This window comes from Ictalurus furcatus, chromosome 1 (assembly GCF_023375685.1).
Source record: "Ictalurus furcatus strain D&B chromosome 1, Billie_1.0, whole genome shotgun sequence".
Taxonomy (NCBI): Eukaryota; Metazoa; Chordata; class Actinopteri; order Siluriformes; family Ictaluridae; genus Ictalurus; species Ictalurus furcatus.
The window spans coordinates 28,634,262-28,657,908 of NC_071255.1; the positions used below are offsets into that span (position 1 = coordinate 28,634,262).

General features: G+C 39.8%; 1 protein-coding gene across 1 annotated transcript in view; it reads left to right on the forward strand.

Moving 5' to 3' along the window:
- The window catches only part of gfod1 (glucose-fructose oxidoreductase domain containing 1), a 42,091-nt gene extending 31,782 nt beyond the window's left edge, over window positions 1–10,309 (forward strand). Inside the window, exon 2 of the mRNA XM_053635635.1 lies at window positions 4,597–10,309. Within this exon, the coding sequence (XP_053491610.1) occupies window positions 4,597–5,519 (923 nt within the window). The 3' untranslated portion in view covers window positions 5,520–10,309. The remainder of the gene's footprint in view (window positions 1–4,596) is intronic.
- Window positions 10,310–23,647: the final 13,338 nt, after the last annotated feature.

Here is a 23,647-nt window from a genome sequence, read left to right on the forward strand (position 1 = left end):
AGTGTAGACACGCTGATACAGAGTGTAGCGCGAGTAAGATACAGTGAGGGAAAAAAGTATTTGATCCCCTGCTGATTTTGTATGTTTACCCACTGACAAAGAAATGATCAGTCTATAACTTTAATGGTAGATTTATTTGAACAGTGAGAGACAGAATAACAACAAAAAAATCCAGAAAAACGCACATCAAAAATGTTATAAATTGATTTGCATTTTAATGAGGGAAATAAGTATTTGACCCCTCTGCAAAACATGACTTAGTACTTGGTTTAAAAACCCTTGTTGGCAATCACAGAGGTCAGACGTTTCTTGTAGTTGGCCACCAGGTTTGCACACATCTCAGGAGGGATTTTGTCCCACTCCTCTTTGCAGATCTTCTCCAAATCATTAAGGTTTCGAGGCTGACGTTTGGCAACTCGAACCTTCAGCTCTCTCCACAGATTTTCTATGGGATTAAGGTCTGGAGACTGCCTAGGTCACTCCAGGACCTTAATGTGCTTCTTCTTGAGCCACTCCTTTGTTGCCTTGGCCATGTGTTTTGGGTCATTGTCATGCTGGAATATCCATCCACGACCCATTTTCAATGCCCTGTCTGAGGGAAGGAGGTTTTCACCCAAGATTTGACGGTACATGGCCCCGTCCATCGTCCCTTTGATGCGGTGAAGTTGTCCTGTCCCCTTAGCAGAAAAAAAACCCCAAAGCATAATGTTTCCACCTCCATGTTTGACGGTGGGGATGGTGTTCCAGGGGTCATAGGCAGCATTCCTCCTCCTCCAAACACGGCGAGTTGAGTTGATGCCAAAGAGCTCCATTTTGGTCTCATCTGACCTCAACGCTTTCACCCAGTTGTCCTCAGAATCATTCAGATGTTCATTGGCAAACTTCAGACGGGCATGTATATGTGTTTTCTTGAGCAGCGGACCTTGCGCGCGCTGCAGGATTTCAGTCCTTCACGGCGTAGTGTGTTACCAATTGTTTTCTTGGTGACTATGGTCCCAGCTGCCTTGAGATCATTGACAAGATCCTCCCGTGTAGTTCTGGGCTGATTCCTCACTGTTCTCATGATCAATGCAACTCCACGAGGTGAGATCTTGCATGGAGCCCCAGGCCGAGGGAGATTGACAGTTCTTTTGTGCTTCTTCCATTTGCGAATAATCGCACCAACTGTTGTCCCCTTCTCACCAAGCTGCTTGGCAATGGTCTTGTAGCCCATTCCAGACTTGTGTAGGTCTACAGTCTTGTCCCTGACATCCTTGGAGAGCTCTTTGGTCTTGGCCATGGTGGAGAGTTTGGAATATGACTGATTGATTGCTTCTGTGGACAGGTGTCTTTTATACAGGTAACAAACTGATATTAGGAGCACTCCCTTTAAGAGTGTGCTCCTAATCTCAGCTCGTTACCTGTATAAAAGACACCTGGGAGCCAGAAATCTTTCTGATTGAGAGGGGGTCAAATACTTTTTTCCCTCATTAAAATGCAAATTAATTTATAAAATTTTTGACATGCGTTTTTCTGGATTTTTTTGTTGTTATTCTGTCTCTCACTGTTCAAATACAACTACCATTAAAATTATAGACTGATCATTTCTTTGTCAGTGGGCAAACGTACAAAATCAGCAGGGGATCAAATACTTTTTTCCCTCACTGTATGTAATGTCTCACTAAAACATTATGATCAAAAGTAAACACAAGTAAAATAATATGTCTAAAGGCAGCGAGTAACAGAAACCACAATGTGCAGTGAAAGTGAGTTTGATTATTAATTTAGGACTGTAGTTTAATTCTGTGCTTTTTGTGCATCCATAAAAAAAATTATGCATAAATACTATAAAATAAATTATGTATATATATATATAATTATATATATATAATTTATTTTAGTTTATATTGTATATAAGTATTTATGCGTTATTTTTTATGGATGCACAAAAAGCACTGAATTAAACTACAGTCCTAAATTAATAATATATAGTCTGGTGTGTGTGTGTGTGTGTGTATTGAGTTATTTTCTGTTTTGGACAAACAGTTGTGTAAAGTTTTAGTCTGAAGTTTATATTTGTAACAGTTTGTGGATTTTATTTTAAATTTAAAAAAAAAGGGTACTGAAAGTTTGCCCCGCCCTATCCGATTAATCGGCTAATCGGAAAACAATCGGCCAGCTAATCGATTGATCGATTGTGGAAATAATCGTTAGTTGCAATTTAGATCCTTAATGAGCAAACCAGATGCGACAGTGGCAAGGTGAGATATTAAGAGGAAGAAACCTTGAACGGAACCAGACTCAAAAGGCAACACAACCTCTTCTGTGTGACACCAAATTGTGAGATTATAATTCATTACTCTTCTACAAATGTATACTATATTGTCACACCGTGTCACATGTTTTGAAAGGATGTTTAGTATGAGCATACTGTAGATAAGAGTTCTGGGCTAAGGGACAGTCTTTATGATTACAGCAGCAGTTCTTAGGTACAAATCTACAATATCTACTGAGGAAAGTGCAAATCTTGGGTATAAACTGTTTTTGGGAAGTGCAGTTTTTTATGGTATCCGTGTAGGACCATCCACAGTAGCAGAATATGAGTCACAGAAATCTGCGAGCAGAAGTAGAATATCATGATGATATATTTCTGGAGTCAATTAGGATTGTAAGTGTGTAACAACAATCAGTACGTTTACATGTACAACAATAATCCGATAATTAACCCGATTAAGATGATACTCTGATTAATAAACTAGCATATAAACAGCGATTATTGATGACCTTAATCCGACTAAAGTCATACCCGAAGAAAACACAAATGGAATTGTCATGTGGAGTATTCCTGTTTTAGTCGTGTTATTGAAGTGCATTACAGACATGTACACACCTTAATCACACTATTAACGTCATGTGGGAGTTTTCACCGCATTTTGCGACAGGACACGTACACACACAGCAGTGCTCAATCGTTTGACGGCAAACAAGAGAGCACGGCTGTGTCCGAAACCGCGTATTTACGGTACCATAATCAAGACGAACTGCATGTCGCTACGTGAAATTCTGGAGGGAATGTCGGACGGCGTGGCGCGATGACGTAATGACGTGCCGTTAATCGCTCTATGTTCTATAACATGTAAAACGGGAACATGAAAGGAATACTCTAAAAGCGACTCATATAAACACCTTAATCACAATATTATCTTATTCAGAATAAGGTCCATAATTAGATTACTGCTGTCCATGTAAATGTAGTCAATGACTGCAGTGTAAAAACTGGATTTACTGCATAGTTAACAACAATAATCTTGAAAAATACATCTCAAAAGATGCAGACAAGCATGTGACCATCTATAAATATATTCACCCTCGACTGTGCTTGAAGTCAGGAGGCTTATCTTCACAACCCGTAGAGATCACAGCCCGGCTTCTCTACTGTTACATTATCTGAAACTGTATTACATCATATACTCTGGGAGTGTAAAAGTGGGTCAGGAGGTTTAATTTTGTAGCCTGTGTTCCACTGTTGGGATCTAATGGGAGATTAGCTGGGAAGTTTTTGTTCTGTAGGTTTCAGAAAGCACAATGGCTGTTCCTCGAACAGGCCCCTTTAAGAAAAGGTCACATGAATTGGTGGAGAGCTGTGAGAGCGGCACCACTCCAGCTCCCCTGCTGTTTATCTAGCTGACCGGGCCAATCAGTCTGGCCTTTTACAGCCCATACAATGGCAGGACTGGCGGCCCACTTTCTCACTGATGAGTAGTTTTATCCTACTGCGACATTTTTTCCTTAGAATGCCGAAAACTAGTCCCTTACCATTAATGATTCTGTTTGATCAGCAGATGATGCACTTTGATGCAAGTGCAGCTCTTCTACTGTGAGGTTTTGGCCTAGGTCTTCTCAGCTTTAAAAACAACACGTGTTATCAGAGAGAACCCACTAATGTGCTAAACAACCCTACAGTATAACAACACTTGCTAGCTGAGGATTAACTGCATATCTCACTGGCAAGTCCATAGGAAGCCAACTTTCCTGCTGTCATGGTCACTCTGCCATTTATCGTTCTTTAAAAAAAAAACCACAGTGGGGTAGGATTATGAATGTGATTAGTACTATGGGAAAGTGCCCTTGAGTTTAGAAGATGATAATCGTTTCGGTCTCTCGCACATAGATGGCCGAGTTATTTAAATGCCATGTTTCTGTTTTGAAACTGAGCAGTGTGCTTTTCCGATAGCACATCTTGTGTCCATATTCATTTTTGGCAGGACATGCTATCTTTGGGGATTTCAACGTGATGAAATGAAAGATGAGGCTTAAATAGAGGGCTTTTGAAGTACGGTGACTTGAGATCTGCCTTGTGGAACTGAACAAGGACTTGGTCTCTTTTTTTCGTAAATGAAAGAGGTCAGTAGCTACAAACATGAACAATAGAAGAAAAAAATTATCAGAATGCTGTTTCTTTCATCACTTCCTTTTTTTCCCAGTTAATGCCAGTTCAGAAGTTTGAGTAATGCTAGTAGCATGCTTCATGGTCTTGGTCATTGTTTGGCTTTGGCGTGTAACCTGATGACTCAACCATTGACTAATTCTCTGTTCTTCTCTCTCCAATTTCTTAAGGTATTGGCAAGAATGTCATCTGTGACCGCACAGCCACACCGCTGGACGCCTTCCGCATGATGTCAGCAGCGCAGTACTACCCCAAGCTGCTGAGCATTATGGGTAACGTATTGCGCTTTCTTCCTGCCTTCGTTCGCATGAAGGAGCTGCTAGAGGAGGGCTATGTGGGAGAACTGCTAGTCTGCGAGGCACAGGTCCACGGCGGCAGCCTCTTGGGCAAGAAGTACAACTGGAGCTGTGACGACTTGATGGGCGGTGGAGGACTTCACTCTGTGGGCACCTACATCATCGACCTGCTCACATTCCTGACCAGCCGGCGTGCCATCAAGGTGCATGGCTTCCTCAAGACTTTCATTAAACAGACAGACCACATCAAGGGCATCAGACAGATCACCAGTGACGACTTTTGCACTTTTCAGATGGTGCTGGAGGGTGGAGCCTGCTGCACCGTGACGCTCAACTTCAACGTGCCGGGTGAGTTCCGGCAAGAGGTGGTTGTGGTTGGAACGGCTGGACGCCTCACAGTCAGTGGCACTGATTTGTATGGACAAAAGAACAGTGGCATGGCAGACCGTGAGCTACTGCTCAAGGACAGCACACCTTTAGGCAATGCCTCGCTGCCTGACAAGGCCTTCAGCGACATCCCTTCGCCCTACCTCACCGGTACCATCTGCATGGTCCAGGCTATACGACAGGCCTTCCAGGGCCAGGAGGATCGGCGGACTTGGGACGGCCGGCCGCTCACCATGGCTGCCACTTTTGAGGACTGTTTGTATGCTTTGTGTGTGGTGGACACAATCAAAAAGTCCAACCAGTGTGGTGAATGGCAGAACATCGTAGTGATGACGGAGGAACCTGAAGTCAGTCCAGCATATCTGATCAGTGAGGCCATGCGACGCAGCAGGATGTCACTGTACTGCTAGAGCTGCTTGACGGATGACTGAATAAATGTGACTGGAGTTAGGAAATGAATGACTGAATGAATTGAACCTGGAATTAAAACGAAGCTTGCTGAATTTTATGGGTATCAATTGAAGGAATGATCAGAAATGCAAACAGCAATATACTCTTTCTGCTTTCTGTGAACGACACTGCTTCTGGATGAAATCACACTGGATTCATGGAGGATGACTGGAAATTATACAGCAGATATTTTCAACACTGGAGAAAACCACTGGAAAAAAAAAACATTTAGCAGTGGCAAACATGGTTCTGTCATTCTTGCATGGTGATGAATGTGCAATCCCAATGGGCTGTCCCGTGTATGTGTTCTGTGTGTGTGTGTGTAGAACATTACAAAAATCAATAGTTTGGCTGGTAGGCCTTTTAGAGAGGAACTCCCCTCTGGTCAATTACACAATAAATCTGCCTAGATATGCTTGTGTGTCTGAAATACAAAGGAATAGCTTGTTTTTTAGCTGTGCTTGCAGAGGACAGTGCAATCCTAGCATGCTTGCACAAGTCTACTGTTCCTTTAGGTTTTAGGCACTAATTCGGTTCTTCAGCTCTTACATGAAGCTGGCCAGCTTGTTTCTGAGCTTGATGTATTCAGCATGTGAACCACTCTTGCATGCGTACTGTAGATGAGGGCTGTAAATTACATCTCAAACAATCAGCAGTGGCCTCTGGTTAGTACAGCGTGGGTAGGTGTTCCAGCATGCAGTCGCCTGCGCTGTTAGAGTTGCAGTTGGAAATAATTACTATAATTAAGCTCTAAGCAAACAAGTGGCAAATGTGGCAGACAAACAACATAAAGCAAAATAGTAAACACCCCTATTGTTTTACACATTCATAGATAGCTTACACTAAGTGTCATTGAGCTGTTACATGGCAGAAACAGTTACATGAACAAGACTTATTTATAATACCTTCTGTTTACAGGGTCAGATTAGTAATCTGACATGGTTTAATGCCAATTTCACACTTCATACTTTTTCATCTGTATGCTCTGAGGTAGATTTAGGAGTTCTGATCATGTGTCATAATTAGATTTGATGTTTAGCAACATTCTCGAGGGCTAGACACGGCCGAGTCAATTATAAGCATAAAAATATGTATGCCAAATTATATTCAATACAAGGCAAAAATTCCTTCGCAGTGCTTAGTGCTGGGATTCTTGACTGGGAGATGATCCCAAAATTAGTCAGGTTTTTAGTGCATGATTTTAATAGAAGTTTAATTATCTTCTGTTTTAGACATTAGATAATTATTACATCTTATTTCTAACATTGACCTACAAGCCAAAAGATTGATTTTTATTTTGAACTCTTTTTATTTGGTTTGTTTTTTAGGCATTGATAATGTATAACAAAGCTCTAATATCTACCTTTGCCTGCTGTTTCCTTTTCCTGTTTCTGTTCCAAGTTAGTAATGGACCACTTCAGGCATCACATGGGTGGTATAAAAGGGTCAGGTGATGGCTGTAACTGCTGGTCAAAATCACAAAGGCTAACATAATGCAAAGACTCTCCACAGGATTGGTAGCAAGAACTAATTCTTAATTAAATCACTGTGTCATTTGTTTGTACAGTGTAACGTCATGCTACTCGTGATGCATCGAAATGAAACTTCTTGGCCGAAAATTTCAAGATTGGCTTTTCGCGCTATAACATAAATTATATTAATTTATTTTTCTTCTTATTTATACTTAAAAATAAGTCTTAACTGAAGACCTGTACGTTAATGAACTACAATCACCGTGGCGTAGCCATAGCAACTAGCATATAAAATGCATTACGCATGCAGGTAGTGCTTGAAACTGTGATGCACACACAGAGTGCAAATCCGCTCAGTTCAGGGTTGCCAGATTGGATGCAGTTTCCAAATCAGCCTGGAAATGTAATGATGGAAAATCACAACTACAGATTTTCTTTAGACGTAAAATGATTATAAATTGTGTTTTGAAAATATTGTAAATTAAGGGGATTAAATTTGGTTGGATTGGGGATCCTTCCTAATCTGGCAACACTGTACAAGTTTCTGGTGCTGTGTTTTTAACGAATAAACTAATTTGTAGTGTTGTGTTTTAATATGCTGTATTTAATCTTACAAATAAAACCAACATAACGTTTCTGTTAAAGTTTTGCAGCATTTGTACTCTTTTTTTTGTCTGAGAACTGGATGTTGTGGTGTTTCGCTTCAATGTTTTCGGCCAAAAATTTTCAGAGACATTTCGAAGCATCCCTAGAACTACTGTAATAAATATTATGACTGCTTATTCAACTGTTATAAAAGTGTCATGGCAAATGAACTGTTGAAGAAATTTATTTTGAGAAAGTTATTTTGACATTTCGTCACGTGTGAGAATGGTTTTTTTTTTTTTCTTTTTAAGCTGCCTGTGAAAAACATCTGCTGTACATAACTACATACATTTTTATACATGCTGTGCGTACTATAGACATATTTATTTTTGTGTTTTGGATGTTTTACATTGAAGTAGGTATTGTGTGTCTTGTTTGAGAGGTGCATTGATGCCTTTGATTTATACACTTCTCCAAGAGAGGTGCAGCTTCCACTGTGATGCTACTGTTTCTGTCAGTGTGTGACCAAAATCTGACTCTTATCCAAGCCTCCCCCCCCCCCCCCCAGATTCATGGCTGGTAATTCACACAGTATAATACAGTATATAAAGGTTATATGACACTACACAGGAAACTTGCCATGAAAATCATCTCTGGATGTGCATATTTATAACATTTGCTTCTTAAAATGCCTCTTTTTTGCACTCTTGGTTCCTCTTGTACCTGATATTTGTGCTTGCGTGCATGCTCTTCTTATAATCCTAAACAAACGGCTACTGTTTTTCTTTCACTTCCTTCTCTAAATCCTTCACGTTCACTCCACTTAGTGCGCAAAGTGCGCAAATATAACAACCATCAGAATCTGAATCATGACAGGTTTTACATGGTTCATCTTCTGGAGATGTTTTTAGAATGATTTTAAACTGGAAAATGTTTTCATGTAAGGACGGATGTAAATTTAAATGTGTCCTGCAGCCTCCATTAACTCAGCTTTCTGTTTATTTAAACGCCCCTACAGGTCACAGCTCATGTTTACGTCTCTAATTGATCTGGTGACAACAATTCATGTTTTCTCGGTGCAGAAATGGGTTGAAGCTTATTTGCTAGGATAAAGATTAGGATAAAGACAAAAATCAAGAGCTAATCCAGTTATCAGCACCGTGCAAATATGAGTAACTGTCATCAAAACAGCGATTTGTGGATGGTGTTTATGGAGTAGGATCTTTATTAAAAGATACAATATGAACATGATTACAGGCAAAATGGACCCTGAAGATTACATATTGAAATCTGAATTAATTTGATATCAGAATAGACTAATATCCAAAATCTTGATCTTATCTGAATTCACCTAAGGCATCCTTTCAGATTTTATTCCACAGATATCCAGAGATGATTCCTGCTGTGATATGTAAAGAAAAATTATTATTATTATTATTATTATTATTATTATTATTATTATAAACGGGACAGATTTTATCACCAAACATGATGTATTTGGAAATGAGATAAATTAAAAGATTATGATGGTCTCTAATTTGAATATGGTTTACATTTCAGAAGAAAAAAAAAAAGATGTATTAGTGTCTTCACCTTAAAGCTCTGTCCTCATACAGCTGCTGTAGTAATGCAATTATGTGAACAGCATAATATTGCAGATTGCAGATATAACTGGAATAAGTGTGTTGTTATTGTGACATGATGAGGTTTCACCCCAAAAATACCATACCTGTGATTACAAATCTATTACGTTTGCCAGTTATTCCTATGCTCTGTCTGAACTCTGTTGTTTTTCAACTATACAAATGAATTTAAAAAAAAAAAATTGAAGTTGTTGGACATTATTACATCTGTATATGTTTGAAGTGTGTATATGTCTGCTAGCACTGCTATTGTTTGAGAGTCTCTTTCCTTCACTTTATGTAGCATAAGCAAACATGTTGAATAAGAAGGTGGGGGTAGGGGCGTGCAGAAAAGGCCGAGACTCAACGGTCCGGCTTTGGCCACAATTCAACAGGACTTTCAAAATTGATTCCCGGTGAAACAAAGCTTTGATGGAAGGGTGAGTCGGAGAGAGAAAGTGAATCCTTTTACCCCGTCCTTGGGAAGTGATTAATGCATAGCCTCCTCAACTTTTCCCAGTATGAATGATAAAGGATCACATGGTCCTATTAGGATGAGATAGTGCCACTGTTGTGGGTGACTTTTGCTCTGTTTTGCTTTAGATTACTGTGTTCAGAGCTGTATTTAGATGATGCAGAAGTGGACATCTACACACCTTGAATTCGTGTTGGGATGGAGAGGGTGATGGTCTGCTCCCACTGAGAGTGGCCTGCTTCAGTATGAAAAGACTCCGAGCTCAAAGAAGAGCTTCTTCTGCTGCCTCAGACAGTATCCTAGCAACCGAATACCGCTGGCGAAACCAGCCTTATCTTAAAGGTTTTCTGCTCTCTTTTTCTCTGTGAAAGATGGTTATAAAGGCACCAATTTGTAGTGTAGACCAATCCAATTATATTTAATATGATTTTTTAAAATCAAAGGATTGGAAGTCATTATAGCACTTCTGGTAGACTACAAATTTGTAAGATGGAAAAACAGTGATATAAAAACACATTTTTACACACTTAAAGCAAAAGGTTTAAATCTGGAACATTAAGGGTGTATTTGGTTTGTCCCTTTGGGGATCCCTTGAAGGTTTTACCGGTCCGTCCAGGATTTTGCGATTTCACAATCGCAGAAATGAACGTAAAATCAAGGAAACTTTGCAATATTCAGAGGAACTTGCAATTTTTCAAAATTACTTCAGATTTTCTGCAGATTTGGGCCAAGACGCGTCATGCAACATCATCACAACACACCATGCGACATCATCAAACATGCCATGCGACTTCATCACAACACGCCATGCAACTTCATCACAACACGCCATGCGACAATCATCACAACACGCATTCAGCCAAAGCCCTCTTCGATCCACGTGCATCGAACATGAGTACAGCTGAAAGTTCTCATTGTTCTCATAGTTCTCATCAAACATCACTGTGAAAGACCGTGCAAAACAGTTTTGTGGAATTGCAATTTCGCCAATTGAAGTAGTTTCCACAAACAAAGCACAAAAATCTCTGTGAAATCCTGTACTAACCCATAAAACACAATATTTTCTTTTTAGAGATGGGAAACTAAGAACCCTTGACTGTCTAATGCGGTGGTTCTTGACTGAGGTCTGGGGAACATAGGGGTTCCATGCGGAAAACAATGCACCATGATCAAAGTCACATTTATAGTTGAGTTCTTATAGTTATTCACCTGCTTAACTCGTCTTTTGAATGAACCTTAATAACTGAAAAACAAGTAGACCTATAAGTAATGTCAACTTGGACCTGTTCTGTTGATAAAAAGTTCAGGAATAAAAACCTACAGTAACCAGCCAGTATATTACTGTACATGTTTGAATAATGAGGACAATATTTGAATATATCTTAAAATAAATCTTGACTAAGGGGGTCTGTGGATTTTATTTATTTTTTACATCCAATAGGGTTGGCAGCAAGACGTTTGAGAACCTTGAGAACTTCTTGTTGTTACTATCAAGCTCAAGTACACTCCCTGGCTGAATATAATTGAAAGCTCCATAAACCAAAAATTCTGACAATCATTTTAGCACTTTACTAAAATGTCACTATATACCTGATAAAGTACAAAAACGTATCAATTTCTAGATCCACAGAGACAATGCTTATCAGGAAAAGTCTTCATTATGAAGCAGGAGTGTTTCAGCTTATTCCTGTTTCTGGAAAACGCAAACTATTTAGTCAAATCCAAGCCACATGAAGTTAATGGTAGTTTATGAATCTACCAGTTTCATTAATCCACTCACTGTGATGCCTCTGAGTCTGGTGTTGAAGATACAGCGCTTTAGGATGAAACAGTACAAGATGTTTATAATAAGAAACAACACCGTGCTTTTGTTTGGCCCATCATTCCACCTGAGCCCATTCTCCTCACCACAAGGGGTCAGTGTTGGTGAGTTTGATCATAGTGAATACTGTTTGTCATTGGTGGAATCACCATTATTCTCACGTCTCACACAACAGAAGTTTGAGAAGTGAATGCTGCTTGTTTTTTCTGTCCTTCAAGCAATTGAGCTGCTACTGTATATTTAATTTGCAGGTCTGCAGTCTTTTCTTTTCTTTTTGGTAGTTCTCAACTGACAGAATAATCTCTGGCACATTGTGGGGTATTTTTTTCACCAAACAACACAATAAAAGGGCTAAATTGAATACCAGTAAACTAAAGTTTCGCATTCGCATTGCAAAATGTAAATTCCACATAATGCTAGAAGCTTTTAGGCCATGTGTAGACCACTGTTTCTCAAACTGAGGCCTGAAAAATATATATATTTATAATTGCTTCAGTGGTGGAAATCACAACCCACCATTATCAACACAACTGTATTCATGATTGGGTTCTTAAAGTTATCAGCCTAACTGACTTGAATTGAATTGAATTGGTTTCACACAAACATAAGCAGCTAGCTCAAAAATAAATAATGTCAATTTTGATTAATGTGTTCTGTCTGTGAAAATAAAATGCTCTGTCAGGAATAAAATGCTATATAAAAATTGTGCAAATTTAAATAATGAGCTTAATAGTTGTATAGTTGGATTATGCACATAAATAACCCCAGACGTAGACAGTAAAAGCTCCAACTTGTCCTTCCCGTTCTTGGAAAGTACACCTGGCTAACACTTATTTGACTACTCAAATGTGTGACGCAACTCTGCTCTGGTATCGTGTGCATCTCACGCACATTTCCTGGTCACCTCTGGTGGCTACAGTACACGAGTCCAGTGCTTTTGAGAAAGCATTAATGTTGTAGTTGTGTGTCTCTGGCCCCGCCTCAGAGATTTGTTTGTAAATGCTGCCTATTGCATTGTCTATGTCAGAAACGATGTTTTAGATGCTTCATTCATCTATTTATTCTACTATATGTATATCATGGATGCATGGATACTTGTATATATTTTGGAGTGGAAGACGCATATTTGACGCAGAACTAGAGAATGTGAATGTTTTAGTAGGATTAAAGACTATATATGTATATACATTTGCTGTATGGAGGGCTGGTGGGACAAGAAAGCAGGAAAGTCCATCTGTCATAGTGTTTATGTGTGGCTGTCTCTACACTGCCTGCGTGTGTGCGTGTGTGTGTGTTTGTGTGTACTTATGTAAAAGTGAGCACCAGTTTATTCTTTCAAGTCCGTCGAGTTTCTACATATCAGATTGTTGTTTAGGGAATGTTACTTGTCCAGACCTGACCATCCAAGCCTCTGACGGGGTTTACAGTCTCTCATCTGATGCAGCAGTTCTATGGAATTTTAAAAAGTATGTATATAAATGTGTGTGTGCCATGTTCTTCATCCACCTTCTTCCTATTACATTTTACATAGCTAAATAATACACTCAGATTATTGTAGGTGTAATGGTCAGGTTTTTCTTTTAGTGTTTCTTACATTCATGTTGAAAACTAAATCTGAATTAAATAAAATCTTTATTATTATTATTATCATCATCATCATCATCATCATCATCATCATCATCATTATTATTATTATTTAAGAGGCCCATTCATAGACATTACATCTTGTCAATCATAAAAAATAAAAACAAAAACTTTTTTTTTCTTCTTAAACCACACCTGCTGGAATCTGAGGATTGTTGTCATGGAAACAGCTCTAATAACATGAGCACTAAACCTTTGTCTGAAAGATATTATACTGAATTATTATGTATTAGTATCAGGTAGTTAATAGTAAATTTCAGTCTACAATTTGGCTCAATTTGTAGGTGTATAATTACCGACTATTGTCCATCTGTTTCTATGTACAATTTGTTAGACCCCCTTTACCCTCTCCGTCAATACAAAGTGACATCCATTCACTCTCAGAAACAAAATGGTGCTAAACTGCACCATTCCTTGTCACTGGGGTGGTGCCCTCAATGTTCTGTAGTAAAGCCTACCAGGTAAAAGATACCACCCCGGTGACAAGGACATTTACGTTTTAGTGCCCTTTTTCTCAAAGTGTAGGCTCTCCATTGACCAGATATTATTTGGGTGGTGAGTCTCAGAACAGCAGTGACACTGACCTGGTAGTTTATGTGGAGCTGATAGAAGTGTATCAGGTACACTAGTGATGGGAAATTGTATGTAGCAGATATGGAAGATAGGTTAACAATAGTATTTTAATACTGGTAATTTTGTGATCATTTCACCTAATACAGTGTACAATTTCATTTTTTCTGTATTATGTTCTTGTTTCATCAAGAATCCCTTGATGAATGCTGCCCTCTGCTGGTAAGGAGTAACCCTGCATTTCTTTATATGCTCATTTTAAAATGTATTCTATATATTCATCAGCCACTTTAATTGAAACACTTTTACACCTGCTCATTCATGCAATTATCCAATCACCCAATCATATGGCAGCAGTGCAATGCATACAATTATACAGCTATGGTTAAGAGCTTCAGTTAACGTTCACATCAAACTGAATGAGGACTGTGTGGCATGGTTGTTAGTGCCAGACAGGTTTGACACTTTCAGTACAGGCTCAAAAATGATAGAGTTTCTAAAAAACAAACAAACAAACAAACATCCACTGAGTGGCAGTTGTGAAGGCAGAAACACATTGAAAGCTGACAGACAATAAGACCAAGAGATGTTTTTCCAATCTTCAACTGTCCAGTTTGGGTGAGCCTGTGCCCACTGAAGTTCTTATGCTCCTGTAGTCCATCTGCCTCAAAGTTCAGTGTTTTGTGTGTGCCAACTTAAAGTGGTTATTTAAGTTGGCTTGTTGGCTGATTGGATAATTTCATGAATTGCTGATGAGTGTATGTACTTACAGTGATCAACAGGATATTCCCAATTATGCCAATATGATTCCGGTCTAAAATCTAGTGTCTTTCACTAGACATTATCACACTCCTCCAGGATAAAAAAAGTTCAGAAATGAAATGATGCAAGCCATTTAAAATAAACATATAGTAAACAGTACCTTTCATTGTCGCTAATGTGGTACCCTTATAATTTGTACCTTTAACTGATAACATATGAATCAACTGGAAATGTGGATATAGTGTACCTTTAGAAAAGACTTAAGTTACATTATTAGACAATAATTACCTTTTAAAGCTTTAAAGGTACTTTTTGCATCCTTATGAAGCCCTCTATGGAAATAATGCATGTTAAAGATAGAAAAGGTGTATGCTTGAGGATACCACCTGAGCCACAAGTAATGTTCACAAGTAATGAGAGAAGACTTTTAAAACAAGTTCATAATAAAAGGTAGTATCATATTCTCCAACAGCATTTAAGATGGAAACCAGTGATTAGAACCTGCTTAAGGAGTGCAGGTGGAACCTGTCTTATTTATACCCTTCTCATATCTAGTGTCTGGTGTTCCTTTTTGTTATTGAGGTGTGTGGTGTCATCATGCCAAGATCTAAAGAGTTCTATAAAGCCGTCAGAAAAAAGGTTGTGGATGCCTATGAGTCTGGCAAGGGATTTAAAAAGATCACCAAATTATTTGAAATTTCATTCCACTGTAAGGAAAATCATCTACAAGTGGCATAGATTTCAAACGACTGCCAATGCGAAAAGAAGTCTGCAAGAACCCCAACATTTCATCACAGGATCTACTAGTCTTGCAAGACTTGCAACTGTTGGTGTCAAAGTGCCTGCTTTTACAATCAGAAAAAGATTGCACAAATTTGACCTGCATGGAAGGCGTGCCAGGAAAAAGCCTTTGCAAGACTATAATTTGAAATGAACATATAGGCAAAGATCAGGCCTTTTAAAATAAGGTGCCCTAGACAGACAAATAAAAAATAGAGTTTTTTGGCCACAGTAACAGCAGGCAAGTTTGGCACAGACCAAAGACAGCTTTTCTGGAGAAGCACCTCATACCAACTGTGAAGCAAGGTGGTGGTTTGGGGTTGCTTCGCTTCCTCAGGGACTGGACAGCTTGCATTCATTAATTCTAGGGCTGTCACTATAACATTAACATATCTTATGATACTATACCAACTGAAGTATCTTGTTACCAAGTAGTATCACTATACCAAAAAATATTGTGTTAATTCATAATTCAAATCTACAAAATGAACCAAATTTACAGAAATACATAGATATAAATGAAAAAAAGACAAACCAGATTTTCCTCTCAATAATTTATTAATGAGAATGAATAACTGGCTATTGGAAAAACTCAAGAACAATCATACAACTGGCAAGCAGCTAATCAAGTGTGCCAAATATGTCATCTATTGTTCCCTAGAGCAATGAAATCATGCAAATGGAGAATGTCCTCAGAGTACTAAGAATGAACACATCATTAGGAATAAATAACTGAATTTTTTTTTGGAACTCCAAAAAATCATACAATCAAACATTTTTACAGGATTCGTACAGATGCTTCATAATGAAATTCCAGAATTCCATGACTTTCAAGCACTATTTTTTGTTTTCAAGGACTATACAAGAGATGTCATTCAAATATTTTATCTCTTATCTTTCTTATTTCTTATCTCAAATAAAGGGAGGTTTTGTCTTAGGCAGTTAGAATAGTTAAAACTCAATTTGGAAGCAAAGGTGAGAGATATTCCTAAAAGTAAAAAAAAAAAAATAAGAAGAAGCACAGTTTGTAGCAGACTGGAAGGCATTTGGTGAATGTCAGAGTGAGGTACATAAAAGAGAGAAAAAATGTCAGGCAGGGCTCTCACCTGTTTCTCAGTGTGCTAAGTTACAGAAAGCCGATCCTGACCTGGACTCCGCCCCTCCATGGCGAACACAACCAGCAGCAGAAGCGGGTCCCTCAGCACCATCATCTGTCCCACATTTCTATATAGACCTCACTGTGCTGGAAGCTCCGCCTGATAACTTAGAAAATGAAACGTAGGACTTCTCACCACTGGACCCAGGATGGCAATGCAGCCTACACAGGAGTGATTGTAGCTCTCCAACAAAGACTAGTTGAAGCCCTTCCTGTGCGATTGGACATGACAAAAATAGCAATGTGCAAGCAGCAAGATTCAGAGACTGTGTCCCAGTATCTATCTCTTCCCACTGAATTCCATGATGCAAATCAAGGCCAGTAGCACTAGCAGATGGATGAGTAGCCGAAGTCATGGCATGGGAAGCACATCTTAGAAACAGCTTCATGAATGGTATGAAACCAGAGATCGCTGCTCTCGTAAAACGTGAATGCATCACCTGGGACACTGGAAATCTGACTCAGGTAGAATGATATTCAATCCACGCGTAGAAGCTCCTAAGAGATGCAAAGGAAAGAAAGACGGAGAAGAGAGGAAGAGACCTTCACACAGGCTCTCTCAAAATGATGTAAGCCATCAGCACACAACTACAGCAAATGGAAGGCAGAGGAAGAGGCCAGGGGGAAAGGAAAACCAAAAAGACGTGGACGAGCAAGGCCGGGTGGCAACCCCCATAGATACAACTTCACAAGTTTTATCTGCGGAAAAGTTGGACATTTTGCAAGAGACTCTCCAGAGCAGAACCAAGAGGAGGCCAACTGAGGGGAGGAAGAAAGGAAGGACGAGGGACCTAGGAACAGAAGAGGGGACATCAGACACCCAAACTGTGAGTTAGCTCATAAAGAGCAGGCATATACACATACATGTACCCCCAACACTGGTCAGACTAATAATTCCCAAATGCCTAAACCAGTTATAGCCCTTAACCTTTTTAAATAAAATGCCTCTCCCTTTCCACAGTTACCATGCATACCTCTTGTAATTTATGGGCAGAGTGTCACGTTTTCGGTGGACTCGGGGGCAATATAGTCAGTACTAAAGCACGGTGAACTAAAAGATTCCCCAAAAATGAGTTCACGGTCACTGCACTCCATGGGCGGGATATTCAGTAATAGGACGTTTTTCTGAACAGTTAGTCTGTAAATGGGAAAATGGGAAAAGTGTAACCCAAGTGTAACCCAGGTGGCTCAGGTGGTAGAGTGGGTTGTCCACTAACCGTAGGGTCGATGGTTCGATTCCCGGCCCACATGAGTTCCACATGCCGAAGTGTCCTTGGGCAAGACACTGAACCCCAAGTTGTTCCTGATGACAAGTTAGTGCCTTGCATGGCAGCTCTGCAACCATTGGTGTGTGAATGGGTGAATGAGACATAGTGTAAAGGGCTTTGGATAAAAGCACTATATAAATGCGCCATTTACCATCAATTCATAATCCTGTCCTCATGCCCAGTTAATTTGCTGGGCAGAGACAATGTGCATTTTGCACCTAAATTTGATTTCCTCACCCCAGGGCTTGACATTGACCGATGAATCATTGGTGGGAATTGAATCTTTCACAAACAAAGAGCTCTGTGTTTACCAATGGTCCATCTATACTAAAGCCAGCACCTGTGCTCGTTGTTTGAAGTTGGCACATGATAAGATAAAAGACAGATGTGTTGATTTTATGTTGTCCTCTGTCCTCCATTGCACAGTGCAAGTGCATGAAGGAAGAGACTTTAATTTTGAGAAAGAATGGTTTATGGATATCCCAGAAAGTGAAGAGCTGTACCTAAAGGCACTATATTGGTGTGACACATTTTGTGCATGTTCAGTCAAAGTGACATACAGTTGTGTGTATTTTTTGTCCTAGATTCAGTGCCTTATGTCTCACTAGCCAAATCGAGGAGCAGACATTGGAAAGACGTAGGCCCATGGGTCAGATTATGTGAGAGTGGGAAAATTACAGATTGGAAACAGAAACCCACCTCCAACATATGGTACAGCCCGATGCTGGGAGTTTATAAAAATTCTTTCAAGAAACATGTAAGGTTAACTGGGAGGTGATGTGTCATGACAAGGGGATGTTTTTGAACCTTGGGACAAGCCCCACACCCCTAGAAACACACCCAAATCTGAAGGAGGTGCCTCTCGGGCTGTGGGCCCAAGGGAAACATGACGTAGGCCTAATTAGAAGTGCACCACCAATCGTGATCATGCCCAAAACTGATTTCAGACCTAGAAAATCTCAATACTCTCTTAAATCAGAGGCTATTGAGGGGATTAGGCCAGTATTTAATTCACTACTAAAAGCAGGGTTCATTGTTCCCTGCCCAGATTGGCCATTGCACACTCTAATATTTCCAGTAGGAAAAGCAAGAAAACCCCCACAACCTGATGAATGGAGATTTGTAGAAGATTTGTAAGTGGTTAATGCAGCAGTAAAACAGAGAGCTCCAGACGTGCCAACTTCTTGCACTATATTAAGCCAGGTTCCAACAAATAGCGAATGGTTTTCAGTCGTAGATATAGCTAATGCGTTTTTCAGTATATCTCTTGATAAAGACAGTCAGTTTCGGTTTGCATTCATATTTGATGGATGTCCTTACACTTGCACTCGCTTGTGTCAGGGCTATTGTGAGTCACTAACGATATACAACCAAATGTTAAGCTTAGAACCAAATGTTAAGCCTAGCACCTCTAACGCTTTCTCTGGGACACAGTGTGAAACTGACACCATTAAATTGTTGCAGCATCTAGCCACAAAGCCAGTCTCTCCAAATTACAGTATGTACAACAAGAAGGGAGATCTCTAGGGCATGACATCTCCGCCAGTGGAAAGAAACTCTCGGCAGACAGAGTATCTGCCATTTAGAAAATTCCCAAACCTCTGATGAAGAAACAAGTTCTCTCTTTCCTAGGTATGTGTTCATATTGCAGAACTTTCATTCTAAGCTATTCCATTCTACAAGCACCGCTCAGATAAATTCGACAGGTTCGACAGCTCATTCTCAGGTAAGTTGGATCGAGTTGCTGCAGGGTTTCCCTCGTGTGTACTTGCAATAGCAGCAGCTGAGAAAGATGTGGTGCCATCCAGAGACCTGGTAGGTTACTCAGAATTGACCCTTCTGATTCCACATGAAGTGTCGTTACTCCTAATTGAACAGAAAACCTCAGAGCTGTCCACCCAGCGGTGGTTGCGCTATAACACTGTACTACTAGATATGCCAAATGTCATTATAAAACGATGCACTATCCTCTGAGAAAATAATCACTCCTTCTTCACAGCTTTCAAATCTCCATGCACGAGCTACGGTGGAGGAAAAGGCTGTGTGGTGCAAAGCAGGCTGCACTGTTGTTGACAGAGTTTGGCGGCTGTCCTTGTCTTCAAAGTTGATGCATGGCAGGGATAATGCGTCAAAAGGGGAATGATAGTTGTGGTAACAAAGCATTGGTTTCTCTAATTACTCTAATAATAATAATAATAATAATTTGTTTAGGCTGTTTGCACAACTCATAATGTGGGTTGAGGTTTGAAGGTAGAAAAGCAAAAGCGTTGCTTAGAGAAGTAATTTCTAGATGGGGAACTCCCACAAAAAATCTCCAGTGATAATGGCACACCTTTTGTGTGTCACCCACCCTTAAACAGGTGGGTGAATATTTGGGTATTGACTTAAAGCTGCACTGTACATACCATCTAGCTAGTGGTGGGGCGGTGGAAAGGGAGAATGGAACTCTAAAGAACAAATTGATTAAGTGCTGCTCTGAAACAGGTCTAGGGTGGACAAAGGTCCTACCCATAGTTCTAATGCAGATGCGTATGCGAGAAAAATCCAAGTATGGGCTTAGCCTCTTTGGGATACTGTTTGGGAGACCTCCACACACAGGAATTGGACCTGTGACAGCTCCTCTTTCCGACGCTGCAGCATGTGATGATGCAATGTTAAATTATTGTGCAACCTTGTTCTCTGCTCCACACTCTATCCAGAAGCAGGTAAAAGCAACATTTCCAGCTCCAGCCAAGAGCCCGCTGCATGATTTGAACCCCGGAGAGTGGATCGGGATCAAGGACTTCCGCAGGACCAGGTGGAACAAGCCATGGTGGTCGGGGCCATTCTAGATCCTTTTCGTCACTCGCTCCGTGGTAAAGGTCAGCCAGAGAGCCATGTGGATGCATGCGAGCCACTGTAGGCGAGTGCCAGAGCCGAGCACTGAGTGGGAGAAGACGGGACTGCAATAGGAGAACTTGAAAGTGATTCTCTATCAAGAAGCCTCTAAGAGGACCACCGTTCACGAGCAACAAATACGCGCATTCATATGCACATGACAGAATGCACAGACATACACACGCACCGCACACAGACACATATCACACCAATTCCACGCGACTCCATGTCAGACGGTCTTAAGTGATATGTAGTAGCGTGCTCGATCACTGACATAAGCGGACAGCTGACAGGACTTCCTCTGCCACACTGATGAAGGAACTATGACCCTTACAAAGACCAACCTGATACCAAGATACCAACCTGTATCTTAAACCTGACTGGGTACTAGATCCTCACAATGACACTGACGATGACGACCCATTGACATCCTTTTCACGTCTATTGTAGATATTTCTTTGTCCATGACAACTCTCATTTCACACTAAATGAGCTTGCTTGACCACAGGATACTTTATATCCGCAAAAACAGCCTTAGCTTATCTATTGTGGCTGTGTTATGACGTGCCCAGTTGAACTGTAAAAGAATTCAGAATTTCTGATGTTGTTTACAGCATAATAATTTCTCTATCTTATTTTGTTGTCATGTTTAGTAATGATAAAAGGGGGAAATGTGAGAGAAATTTATAAAGTTCTTGTATTTTTAATTTCTTAAAGACTCATCTCCGTTCCTGTCCTTGTATATCAGGCCATGTAAGGTCATGTTATCTAGCATAGAGAAGTACAGAATGTTCCGAACTTACACTAAACTCATTTTGAACTCATGCTGAACTTGTGCTGTCACAAACATGTTATTATCTTTAGAGATGTCTGCACACCTGCTACGACCTTTTAACCACAAAGTAAGTTGGAACCGTCTGACTAACGGTTTTTGCTTCCTTATTGAAAGTGGCAGACATACAGACATACACCGGCACCTTCAGTATATATACCATGGATGCAGAGTAGCGCTCCAGCGTGCTCATTTTCTTCTCTTCCTGTATGGTCTGCAATAAACTTCTAAACTTGAGAGGACGAGTCTACTGGTGTTTGTCAAAATTTCCACCACAACATATTGTCTTTAAATCTTGTTTAATTGGATTCAAGTCAGGTGATTGACTGGGCCATACTAATGCCTTGATTTTTTTCTCTGAAACCAATTGAGAGTTTCCTTTGCTGTATGCTTTGAATCGTTGTCCTGCTGGAAGGTCCACCCATGTCTCATCTTTCATCATCCTGGTGGATGGCAGCAGATTCTTCTCAAGAATCTCCCGGTAAAGGGCTCCAGTCAACATTCCTTCAATTATATGAAATCTGCCAGTACCATGTGATGAAAAACAGCTCCACACCATGATGCTTCCACCTCCAAACTTCACTGTTGGAAGTTGCATTGCCTATTGTTTTCTCTGTGACGATGGCAACTGCTGCCTCCAAGTGTTTCTGGAGCTCTTTCCGAGTGGTCCTTGGCTCTTGAGCTACTCTTCTGACTATTCTTCTGACTCCCTGGTCAGAAATCTTGCTTGGAACTCCTGTGAGTGGCTGTTTGATGATGGAGTGATGTTGCTTCCACCTGTGGATAATGGCCCCAATGGTGCTTACTGGAAGATTCAAAAGTTTTGAAAGACACCTATATCCCATTCCATCAAAATGTTTTGCAACAATAAGGTTGTGAAGGTCTTGGGAGAGCTCTTTGCTTTTATCCATCATGAGATGTTTCTTGTGTGACAAGTTGGTAACGAAAAGCCTTTTTATAGACCATCAATTCACTAACCCAGCTAATATTAATTTGCACAGATAGGGGGTATAATTACTTACGAATTTCAGCGGTTCCTTGCCTTACCTTACCTTGGAGAATTGCTTTTCTTAGCGTGTTCAATACTTTTTTCCTGTGTCATTCCACTTTACTACACACAACTTTATTACACATAATGGGTTGTTGGTTGAGAGGGCCAAGTGATTAACGTTAATATCAGTTCATTTCTGAGTATCTCTGAGTATCTCACTCAAAAAAAAAAAAAGTTGCGGTATGTTTGTGAATGGGCGTTTGATTTAAAGTCGAGAGAAACTGAGGAGATTGTTAAAATTGAGCCTCCCCACCAAACACAACCCGGTGATTGGGCTTTTTGCTTCATCCTCTGTTAATGCAGACGAGCTGTTTAAGTCTTGCAGCGTGCAGTCAAACACGATCAGAAACCACTGGATGTGGTGTGAGTAAATTACCTCATCCAGATGTACTTGAATAATTCCAGAGGCTAAGTCATTGACTTGCTTGTGAAGTAGAGGTTGCTTAGAACCAATCATTTGGAACAATTAAGCATTTTTCCCCCTGCTTGTTTCTACTGAAAATAATGGTGCAGATAAAATTCAATTAGTAATTGACTCACTCACTCACTCACTTTCTGTCTCACTCACTCACTTTCTCTCTAAATAAAATCCCCAAAGTATTTTGGCTACATAGTACAGCCATTTTCCCCTTTTGTTGGTATTGGATGTGGACAAAGTGGACTTTAATTTCTTCATTTTCATATAATTTAAGTAAGTCATATCAGATCACTCTCTAACACAAAAATTATATAGACAGGTATACCTTGACCAAAAATAACCTTATTTCTATAGATTTTATACCCATTTTTACTCTAAAATATACATGACTGAAAAAATGTTTTGATGGCTTGAAAAAATGAATAAATCTCTAGTGAAGTCCCTGATCTAATGTTATGAACATTCAGATTTAAGATCATTTCAGATTTCTGAGATAACTAGGATGCTCATGGTCTATTAGAGAAGTTATTCTCAGATTTGACAAGATACTATTTGAAGAATATTCCCCCGTTTCTGGCAAAGTCTCAGCAATCAGGTGAAATCTTCGTTCTTTAACTAACTCAGCCATTTACAACGTAATCTCTGTGAGTTCTGACTCTGTGACGTTAATTCTTCTCAGTTAATGCTTAAGATTTTAACATTCTGGAGCTAATTCATTTACAATCTTTAAATTCTAAATAAAGGACAATAATCA